General features: G+C 38.0%; 1 protein-coding gene across 2 annotated transcripts in view; it reads right to left on the reverse strand.

Annotated features, from left to right (window-relative positions):
* LOC139978863 (scavenger receptor cysteine-rich domain-containing protein DMBT1-like) overlaps positions 1–11,536 on the reverse strand; it is a 28,892-nt gene extending 17,356 nt beyond the window's left edge. The window contains exons 1-9 of one of the 2 annotated variants that reach the window (XM_071989395.1): positions 11,360–11,536; positions 10,556–10,765; positions 6,558–6,774; positions 5,742–5,926; positions 5,341–5,505; positions 4,386–4,795; positions 2,673–2,808; positions 2,182–2,319; positions 1,695–1,739 (exon numbers count right to left, since the gene is read on the reverse strand). In XM_071989395.1, the coding sequence (XP_071845496.1) occupies positions 1,695–1,739; positions 2,182–2,319; positions 2,673–2,808; positions 4,386–4,795; positions 5,341–5,505; positions 5,742–5,926; positions 6,558–6,774; positions 10,556–10,616 (1,357 nt within the window). In that variant the 5' untranslated portion in view covers positions 10,617–10,765; positions 11,360–11,536. The remainder of the gene's footprint in view (positions 1–1,694; positions 1,740–2,181; positions 2,320–2,672; positions 2,809–4,385; positions 4,796–5,340; positions 5,506–5,741; positions 5,927–6,557; positions 6,775–10,555; positions 10,766–11,359) is intronic. The other variant, XM_071989396.1, reaches the window with a different exon arrangement.
* Between the last annotated feature and the right edge of the window lie 312 nt (positions 11,537–11,848).

Consider the following 11,848-nt stretch of genomic DNA (forward strand, 5'->3'; position numbering starts at 1 on the left):
GACATACTTTGTTGAACAACAGTAATTAAATGTTCAATATATATAAACCAGTCTCATCTTTACTGTGCCAGTGGAGCTAACGATAAAGCTCTTTTCAATATAAACATGTAATTGCAAGACATCTATCTGGCATGTACTGACAATATCTGCTCTAATTAAAATGTAGTACCAGCATAATATTTGTTTTTATGAAATATTGTACAGACAGACAACTTCCTGCGTGTGTGTGATGATACTGACTTCCTGCTAGTAATCACTAACACATATGCAATGGTCACAATAGATATAAATTAGGTTTCTGCTGTATGTGTGGAGAGCTTTCTCCTGGCCTCTCAATTTTTGATGTTTAGTTTAGTAGAATAAAGGATCAGGAGGGACACTCAAGTCCCCATCAAGGACCCTATAGTATGACCTTAGTTATAGAAATGACCCTACAGTATGTACCTAGTTATAGAAATGACCATATAGTATATGTACCTAGTTATAGAAATGACCCTATAGTATGTACCTAGTTATAATAATGACCCTATAGTATGAACCTAGTTATAGAAATGACCCTACAGTATGTACCTAGTTATAGAAATGACCATATAGTATATGTACCTAGTTATAGAAATGACCCTATAGTATGTACCTAGTTATAATAATGACCCTATAGTATGAACCTAGTTATAGAAATGACCCTATATAGTATGTACCTAGTTATAGAAATGTCCCGTCCCTTATCATGTGCATTAAGCTCAAAATTAACCTACAGGGCAAAATTCAAGGGATAACCTGATGTTGGAATTTCCTTCACTTCTAGTTTATTTTACAATTTAAAAATAAAAGCCATACTGCATTTTGTATGGTGAAAGTATCAACTTTATCAAATTTGCTTACCATATATAGTGAATGCATTTGGCAACTGTAGAGTGTACTATGTCATTACGACAATTGAAACTGTACATGCTTTTGTCTTCTCATTACAAATATTTCAATCAGAAGTAAAAATAATAATTTATGTTCACAAAACAAAAAAAGTGTTGCATTTTTACAATATTCTATGTACAGAGAATGTTTACAGTGAAGCAGGCATTCCAAGTGTATCATCAAACTACCAGGATAAATCAACAAGGAGATTATAATAGGAAAGGAACGAATGTCTGCCACGTTGCCATCACAGACAGACGTCTGTGATCCATTTCCTGTAGTTAGGGACGGTCGGTAAAAAATAGGTTACGTTCAATACACCAGATCTAGAGTTGGGGACAGTATATTGATAAAGGGTTCTTAACTAACAGTAGTCGAAACACTTTTGTCTTTAGAGTATAAAGCATGCTACATTTTTTGCCACCAGAATACCCCTTTAAGGAATAGAGTGAGTAACAGTATAATGTTAATTTAGGCATGCCTACAATAATTGAGCTCTCTGAATATATGCAATATATCATGCATACAAGTTTAGATTTCCTAGAAAGAAGCACATTTCTCCCGGCAAAGTGATAAAACGTTTTTCTCCTTTCAAATTTTTTGCAGATATCTTATCTTGTTGTTTAATAAAGAAAAATTGTTTTGTTCTTTGGTGTGTAAGGAGGCAGGGGATGTGGGAAGGGGGTAAGAAGGGGGGTAAATGTTTAGTCATCATGTAGGAATTTTACAAACGATTGAAAAATATACATAGCTAAGAGAGCTGGATGCTGCAGAAAACTTACCTGAGTTTGAAACAGTGGACATGTGATAACTACCCGATGAAGTTGCTGCAATACAGAGAGTATATATAGGAGCAGATAAAAAGCCAGAACAAGCAAGGGCAAAAAGAGATGGGGGGGGGGGGAAGCAGCTGGCAGATATAGAGTATGCAAAAGATAACTAACAGATGCCTAATATATTTGGCATCATTTACACATTGAATAAGATTAGTAAGACTTTTAACACCATTGATTAAATTATGTATTTATATAACACATATTAATATAAGGATGCATGAATTATCTTGTAAAAAATGGACATGAAAGGCAGACGGCATCGGACAGTACAAGAGAAACGGTAGAAACTCTAACTTTTGCAGCCAACAGGTTTTTTTCCCCTTTTTTTCCCTCCCTTTGCATTTCAATATGATTCCATGCAATAAGTATCTGACTCAATTAAGGGCAGCTTTACAAAACGATAGCATGTGGACACAAAGAAGAAGTCTCTTACCGATCAATGAAGTTCCTGCACAAATGGCACCAGCATCTTCGAGATGGAAGCAATGATTATCACCAAATGTGGCTTGAGCGCAATGTAAGAGCTCGGCTTCTTCACCGGTACAGTCTATTCTGTCCATTAAAATCGAACCTAGGAGCAAACAGGAGTAGAGTCCAAATCGGAGTTAATACATTTATGAGCCCATGAACCGACCAATGAAGGATATATTGAGATGTCTCGACTCTTAATTATGCGACTGTTATAAATTTCGAAAATCTCTTCCACAGATGAAACACTTTAATATTTTTGGCTCACTCACTTGTCATTTTTTTCCACAGGAGCAGTACAAGCGATGCGGGCCGAGAGAGCACGCATGCTTGCCTATCCTGCTGTACTTATGGAGGTCCCCATCTGAGGTCCCCCCAATCCTGAGGTCCCCATCCTAGACCCAATGGGTGGGATGGAGGCATGCAAGCATGTCTGTCATAAATTTAAAAGCTTACCTGATCCTGGTCCAAATCCAGAGTAGCCAACGGCATTTAGGGCATGGCCAAAACCCAGCTGTCTACAGACAACTTGAACATCGTTTATATCCCAGCTGTCATCACAGACAGTCCCCCACTCACCATCGATGAATACCTGCAATGCAGTGAGGAGGAATAGAACACAATCTTAAGCTCTTGTGATATTATACTAGGTTTTCAAAAACGTTTAACCACTCCATGACGAAAGCAAATTTTATTTGTCTGGATATGTAACTTAAAAGTATAAAGTGTCATTGCAGAGGAACACTAGAGGGACCCCTAACAAACTTAAACCTCCCCCTCCCCCCCCCCAGAAAGCAGTTCTACATCTACTTCCCCTACCCAAACAATCCCCTGCCTCTCCCTCAAACCACCCTTTGAAATGCTTTGAAGAAAACAGACGCCAGACAACTTGATAGTACAGTCAACCAATAGGCATTTGACCTTCAATTTGATTTCATGCATACATATGCTTTTTCCTTTTTTTTTTCCATATTGAAAATATCTAGCATATGTTGATAATCTCCAGATATGTGTGGGAAAATTGAACCAAAACTTGCTGGTTGGAGCAGGTATAATAAGCTATCCAAGCGATTTTAAATTTAGATGAGAGATTTAGTGGCAGAAAAAGGCGGTGTTGTTGTGTTGTGATGTGGCAGGCGCAACAGACAGTTCAAGAAGGAAAATATTGCAAATTCAATGTCTCATAGTTTTGAGCATATAAATTTAGTGTGTTTAAGCTAACTCTTCAATGCAAACTAAAATAAAATTTGAATAATTTTAGGCATTTGGAGACGTGCCAAAACAGTGTTTTTTTAAGGACAGAAATATGTCAGTTGTATAAACATTATTCTAAATAATTATGCACCCTTAGCTATTTAATTAGTATTGAATATTCAATTTTGCATTTTTATGAAGTGGTTTCATCATTTTGATGTGTTTATTTTGTATCTTACGAAAATCAACTGAGAATTGAACGAATAGACACACACACAGATGATGTATGAATTCATCTCCACAAATAAGCCTGTCCTCCAAGGTTATCTTGCATCCTCTTTACACTACGCAAACTCTGCATGGTGAATATTCCAGACAGTTAAAAGTAATTTGCTTCTGCCTTACGTGTCTGCTGCTATGGCAACCGCTGAAAACTGCACCCCGCAACTAGGAAACATTCATATTCATCACTACAGTGTGTGTTCAGTGTGTGTACAGTGTGTGCATATCACCTATCCGCACATATTGATTAACTGTTTCACAATTTGCAATGACGAGACAAAAAGATCGACAATTCCAACATATGCTTTATTGTGAGTTGGCATTGTGCCAGAAACATAGACAACAGAAGGGTGCATAGAATAACTGGATACATTCATTGCAGTGAAACACTTTTTGACAAATGCATGGGATCAAACAATATAATTCTAACTATCATTTCAATTAATTTAAATTACAGTAATTACAGAACGATTAAAGACTATGTTATACTCAACTGTTTTTATCTTTAATTTTCATACTTCTGTTGAGGTATTAAAATTTGTGTATGGGTGTATGTGGACTTGTGTTTAATAGGTAAAGTTGTGGTACTCCAAATATTGTGTGATGTTATGTTATGTTGCGTACTCAACAAGACATTACGTGTTGTATACTTAGTGTAAACTGTGTTCTCCAAAGATATCGTGTCCAACTTACCTCAACTCGTCCTTCATAAGGGTTGGTACCACCCACGAGTCGTATTGGCAAATGTTTTGTCTTGAGATCTCCACACGAGGAGACACATCGACTGTCACGTAGGAACAATCCTTCCGGGCAGCCGGTACAGGCATCATCGGTGATACCATCTCGGCAATTTGCACAATTCTCTGAACACTGGTGGCATTCTCTGGAATCGGTGTGTCCGTAGAAACCGACATCACAATTGGTGAGACATCTGTCTCCTTGTAGGAAGTAAGGCTCATCACAAAGGAGGCAGTGGTCTGCACTTCCTTGGCAGGTCTTACAGCTGCTATTGCACAACTGGCATGCTCCATCCTTCTCAAAATACCCATCGGCACAGGAATCCACACAGAGCCACGCCACTTCGGGTCCAGAACAGCGAATTCCTAGAGTCGATCGTGAAATCAAGGATTTATGTTAAGTGTATACTGCAGAACTTTGCATACAAGTCATCTGTGCTATTCATGTGCTCTTCGAGGGTGATTATTAAATCATATCCGATAAGGACATGGCTCCTCAGAGTGGGCTGCTAACAGCAAGTACCATGATCCGTAATGTTAATCCATATTGCTTTATAAACACATTTCAGTAACTCCATCAAACAATGTTTTAACTTTGTCACATATCTGGTCATATCACCAACAGGATATCCAGTGATGGATATATAATTATGCATCCACCAATTATTTCTTTACATAGCATTTTGAAACAGTTTGGGAATCACAAAAATTCTTGTTTTCCTACATGAATTCTTGGCATATAAAATAATTAATCCATTAAAACAGAAAAAAAGGTACAATCAATTAAGTAAACAGAATGGTAGGAACACAGAAATGGAATGGAAACAATTGTCATGCAGAACAAATATAAGTCACAACTGGAAGTTACAAAGTTACAAAATTCAAAAAACGAGGAAAAACATGATTCTTACCAACGTCTTCGGAGTGTCCGCAGTCATGTTTGCCCCAGCCGTTATGTTGGCACATTTCAAGGTTTCTCTCTTCTCCTTGGCATTGCACATTATCCAGATGAATTAATGGAGGTAGGTCATCAGAATTAAACTCACTGGCAGGCACTGATGATACAGTTCCATCACCTACTCGAATAAATGAAAGTTGGATCGTTTCAGCAATTAACCAACAGCAGAAACGAAACACATGAGCAATACTCATATATGCATGAATAGCTACATAATGGAGCACAAAAAATGACGCAGCTAACCTGCAGATATGCTGGGAGTGGGGAAGGGATCGAGTGGGGAGGGATATGGGATGTGAAGTCCTTCACACTTATTTCTTTATTTATAAACAAAACTCATAACGCTCAGCTCACCTAGCTGCAGTTCTTTGCACACAACTCGAGTGTTTTGTATATTCCATTCATCATCACAGACAGTCCCCCATTGGCCGTCATGAAACACTTCCAATCGTCCTTCAAAAACAGATGTTCCGCCAACAAGACGGGCCCTCTTGCTCAATGGTCCTTGCGACAACTTATCTTCACAGTCTTCAACACATCTATTAGAGTAAATAACCTATCATGTTAGACAAGGTCTTCACAAGCCAGTGACTTTATACTGGGAAGTACTGGCAGTTGGCACTAGGTCTACATGTGCAGGTTAACTTCAAATTAAAAAAAAAATAAAACCATAGACTCAACTTGTCACCTAAATATTCTCATGCTATTAACATTTACTGTCAATTTCCATTACATATTAACCGCACATTTTAGTCTGCAATTGCTCACGTATTTCAAATGATTATTATTTTTTTAAATTGTATGTTACTGTGGATTGTAACTTGCAGCTTATGTTCAATGGATAAATATTTCTGCACATCGTCTGCTGTAGCCGGTTGAACATTACTACCGGGTAACTTCGAAATATGGAATAAATACAAAAAAGTAGTTTACGTTTGACGACTAAACAGACTTGCCAGTAATAATCACTTTGTGATGTCAATCAATTTGTGAGGTTAATCAATTTGTGACGGTAAACTAAAAGCACATGTGTGGTGTAGTAGTATAAACCCTACTGAGGACATGATTGTTTACAATAGTTCGCTGATAATGTGTTACTGTTAGCTGGCTAAATTGTATGGATGGCGGTAAATATAGTGTAGTGAGCAAAATAACTGTTATCGAGTTTACCTATTTTCCAGCAAATATGTAGAATCAGGGCAGCTGGTACACTGGTCCTTGTAAGTATGGCATGTCTTACATTCTGCAGCACATTTCTCGCATTTCCTGCTTGATACGTCTCCATAGTTACCTGGCCCGCAAGAAGTCACACACTTCTGTTCAGCGTTGAAAAATGTTTCGCCGTTGCAAGGGTTATTTATTGCGTCACGTGTTGTTATGCCAGATTCTAGGGTGAGGAAAAAGAGGTCACATGTTTCTAGAAGTTCACACTTGTTACGTTTATTAACCTCTTAATAGTGAGTGTAACCCTATGCAAAGTATCTATGAAAATATGGGAGCATATCATTAAGTTCATTAACTGACAGTAAAGCTAACAACCAATCAAAAATTAAAGTACCGTGTATTTACGTTCTGAATTAACTAGCCCAGTCATGGTTACATGGTTACAAACTTTATATAACATAAATTTCTGCGTTATACACCCAGTGTGCCTGCTAGCAGCAATCCACTTTCCTGTCAGTCTGATTTGGCACGATGCCAGATATATAGAATTAGCATAACCTCAGTGCCGCGGTTTATTTACCGCGAAATCACGTATTGTAAAACGTGCAAACCTTGGATTCGCCAACACAATGAATAAAAAAAACTCAAATTTTCATAATATTGTGATGGTGAGGAAGTTTTCTTTTGGCTATACATTACAATGCCGCATATACGCGTATCCCTCGTGTTATTACTCGCGTAGTACTTGCATTTAACATATATTATTGGCAATGTGCCCTATTCTTTACATCACTGTCGCGCATGCACCGTTCGCCTGCCAGCAAACTCTCGGAAAATTGTCGCATGTGACGTAAATGCCTTTTCGTCATAAGTTCCTACAGTGACGTCATATGCTAACAGTTTCAGCATTATAATTAATGTTAAGTGCAAGTTTAATTTCGCCTCAATTCTCAGAAGCTAGAATACGTCTGCACAGTCTATATTAAACAACTACGGTTCTATTATGAGCATATGTATAGTGGCATAGGTCATGTGATAAGAGTCCATTCATATTTTTATATGCGGTCAACGCACCGCGGCTTCAGGTCAAAGATATGGGCTATGGATAAATTTGTTATCAAGACTTACACAAGATCTTCTGATGAAATATGTTAAAGATATTCCAACAAAGCTGTCTGAAGTGCTACCAAGAATTTAAATGGAACGTAACAAACAAAGTAAAAGCTTGGCTACTGCCACTATAGGTAGTTGCTGCTTTGTTTCGTCCAGTGGTGGCTGCTCATTGCGGTCGTCAGATTTAATCGGTTGGAAAAGGTCTTTGTGGAATTCTTTACCATATCTCAGAGGGTGGTAACGAGGGAGTTGGCACTAATGCGTTGAAGCGACTGGGCGTGTGTATAGCTAGCTATAGGCTATAATATATTTAATACCACATCTATACGTAGTCATAACAAAAGTATGCGGGAAAATGTAGCGGGAAAATGTGGCGAACGGCAGGACATACCATAGACACGGAGAGCTGAAAACGAGCCAAAAATAAACTGTACAGTACTGTACGGTACTGTACATTAGGGCAGCCAATCTCCACAACAACAAAAACGATCAAGCTAGTTATTTGTTATGTTAATTGAATATTCTTTTTTGCAGTTTATAGGCCAAAATGACATAGATCTTCACTGCGGTTAATATACTGACAGATTTGTCGTATCTGCACGTTACCTAAAACCATCTAACTTCTCTCCTTCTCTTCAGTAATTCCATGTGGCGCAGGACCAACGACAAAATATATGTTTTCACATATGAATTGTACATTATAAACGTAAATAAGTCCGTAAAATTTTCATTTTCGAACGAAACTGCCACTTTCTTTCTGAAATGAAACTGCAACAAGTCTGAACAATTGTGGGGGAACAATCTTCGGGGATACAGTTAAGAGATCCGTACATACATTATCCTTCATTTTCTGTTATACTAAACACCTATCAATGACGATGGAAAATCGACAAAAGGCTTCTCTGGAATTGTTTAACTAATTTATTGATTTTCGTGGGACTTTTACCTTGTGATATGACGCCATCAGCCCGTTCATTTACAACCAAAGTCACACCTGTGGTATTGGCGGACGGAAGTATTGTCGACAATTTCCCGCGCTTTTCCTAACGTGTGGGAAACAAAATGGTGATTTGCAACAGATGTCCCTTCCTTGTGCATGACTGTGGGAAAGGGTCAAGTTTATTTACATACAAACCACTCCCGGTGATTCCGAAATTTCCGGTTCCCCGTGTTTGTAAACAATCACAATATACACCTCCTGTAGGTCCGTGACACATGCAAACCTACATTGTTCTGGTAATACCAAGCGCTATGTAACCTGCTAACGGAATCACTCCATTATTAAAAGTTGGTGTTGACAATTACAAAACAGATGACAGGAGTTTTAAGGGGGCCTTGGGCCAGATAGGCGTCCCAAAATTGTTCTTCTTGCGTAAGTGTGCTGAAGACATGAGGATGCACCCTAATTCAGGTGTTGGGAGGGGACGGGTGGGGGAGGGTTAAGTTCTCGTGGTGAGTATATTGACAGAAGTGAGCACTATACTATTTCCCCTCGTCGTTATTACTTCTAGTTATATTGCCTTGTGAGTGTCATCTACGACTAACAAGTGTTTTAGTGTTACTGATCATAATATAATTGGTACATTCCGCTCATAGTATAAGGTTCACACACGCAATTAAAATATAACACAGATAAAAATGGAAGCGTAATGACCTAAGATTTAATTATTAAAGTAACTTCTTCCGTTCACTAGACATTCATGGCAAAAGGATAAATTCTTCAGGTAGTCCGTGCAACTCGGAAGCTCGAGTACAAAGTACAAACCATGACTCAAGGTTTGTCTTTTGGTTCTGACAGAAACTACAGAGTAAGCCATAGGACGGATTTACTCGCGAAATTCGAAATTATTTATATGCTACATGGGCTAGCGTTTAATGACAGAGGCATTCCAGGGTATAAGGCAGCAATGTGAACATTGCATGAATTTTAAATATCTAAATTGTTCCACGGATACATGAAATTCAGTTTTGTGTAATTTTGAGATATCTGAAATTGACTTTAAGATATCTGACGTTCTTTGTAGAAACTTAGAGACACTCTATAAATAAAATTCCGGAGTAAAAGTTAAAACGGCTTTCAATAAGCGTGTTACCGCACGAATATTTCATGCGGTGCGCGTATAATAAACAAAGAACTGTTCACAAATAACAGTGACTCAGCCCATGGTCGTGAAAGCGCGCAGTCATACAGTACAGTCTACACGGTAGAAAGAGATACATAATTACAGCGTCGACGGCGCTAGCTATGCAAAAGTTTTTTCATATTGCTCAAGTTCAGGCAATGCCTTCAAATGTAATCATTTGCTATTGCTAACGTAATACCCTAACATCATAACAACGTTGTATAGGCCTATATGAACTTGTATGGGAACGTAAAACATTATGAAAGAGTTATGAAAGGAAACATGGGAAGGCACGATATACATCGGCTAAATAAAATAACGCCCACAACGTTACAACCAATTATGAAACCATGTTCTCACAACGTTCTTATAAACTAGCTGGAATAACTAGTATATTTATAATGAAACTTTACTATGGGCAGACTATATGGTACAAATGGCGGGAAAGTAGCGCAGCACGAAGACACCACAAGTCGGATCCAATCGTCACTGCTTACGTTCGGCATTAGCAGTAATCACTAAGTTAGGCCTAGCTCAATTCCCATAAAATTCAATATTTTACACTTGAGTCTATTGTCAAACATATAAGCTAAACTGGGAAGAAAACTGTTTTCAAAGAAAGCATCAAGAAATCTGACAATTTCTCAGTGTATTCACTACACTCGCTGCCGTCGTTGCGTACATCATGGAGCTATAAACAGATGACTATAAATATACAATTAGGCTAGCCCTGGTACGGGTGGAAGATAATGAAATGTCTAAACTCACCGGCCAGCATTGCACAGAGCAGTAAAATAGCTACCGTCTTTATCGATGGCGCGTCATCCATCTTCAAAATCAACCAATGACCGAATGAGTTCCTTTTTGTCTGGCTTTATGAAAGATCAAACAACCGAGCTATCCTCTCCTTTGAATATATTTTGCTTTTCTTGAGGGTGATAATTAAACAACGAGTCTCCTCTCTCTAAACTTCCATTCCTGAAACAACAGCAAAAATGTACCGTTCAAGTTTCATTTGAACTAGTTACAGTTAGACCCAGCTTATCTGATAACATATGCCTATATCTACTAAAATGTTGTTCCCGCTCCAACCTATGTGCAAGCATGAACGAATAGACGAAGACTAATTATTATTTATGTAGCATTTTTTTCCATTGAGACACAGAAAACGAAACATGCACTGATATGTTGTGAGTGGATGAGAAATATCCATTGCATGTATCACCACCCGCATGGAACAGTTGCATCATTCACAATAAATGCTTTTAGGCCTACGCGCCATTTTCACTTCCGAGAAGTTATTCTTTTTAATCCGTCGAAACGAAATAGGCTCAGATTTATGCGGCATGCTAGCTTGACTTCATTTAAAATCTTAAATGAAAAAGATGAAAATAACCAAGGAAAACACTGAATCTGGCTAATATTGACTGTGTAAGCACATACAACTATTCTGGGCGTAGCCTTGGCCATGCGACTTATTATTGCATGTCTAAAGTAACGCTAGGCATATAATATTACTATACTGGTAGCGGTATGGATGATAATAAATAACAGAATTTAACCGAAACTTACCGAAAATGTCACAACGTTTGGTTAGACGGTCAATTTCCTATCCGTACGGTTTAAAAATGAACTGAAATTTAGATTAAAACAAAAGAGTATCTCGGGAAACGGTGTCAAGTAAAACACGTGCGTTCAGTGTACCGGTCGTTCCTTGTTTACAAACTTTCGACTACTATACTACGATCAAAATATTTACATCAGCTCCTTCATTCATCAAAAACCACTAGATGGGCGCGTGGTGACACTTTGGAAATTTGCCAAGTACGGATGCTCATTAGGTCTTGTTGTAATCAAAGAACTATTCTATGGTTGTAATACATCACTTAATATTATTTCCCATCCATAATACTGATAACATACATCTATATACAATTGATCACTTTTATAGTTTTTTAGGAATGTGCAATAAAAATGAAATAAATTCGTTCTCACAAAGCTCAAATAGATTCAGTCTGCAAAATATTTGCCATTCTCTGCTTCAAACGGGCTTCAGTACAA

The sequence above is a fragment of the Apostichopus japonicus genome, chromosome 13 (genome assembly GCF_037975245.1).
Source record: "Apostichopus japonicus isolate 1M-3 chromosome 13, ASM3797524v1, whole genome shotgun sequence".
Lineage (NCBI taxonomy): Eukaryota > Metazoa > Echinodermata > Holothuroidea > Aspidochirotida > Stichopodidae > Apostichopus > Apostichopus japonicus.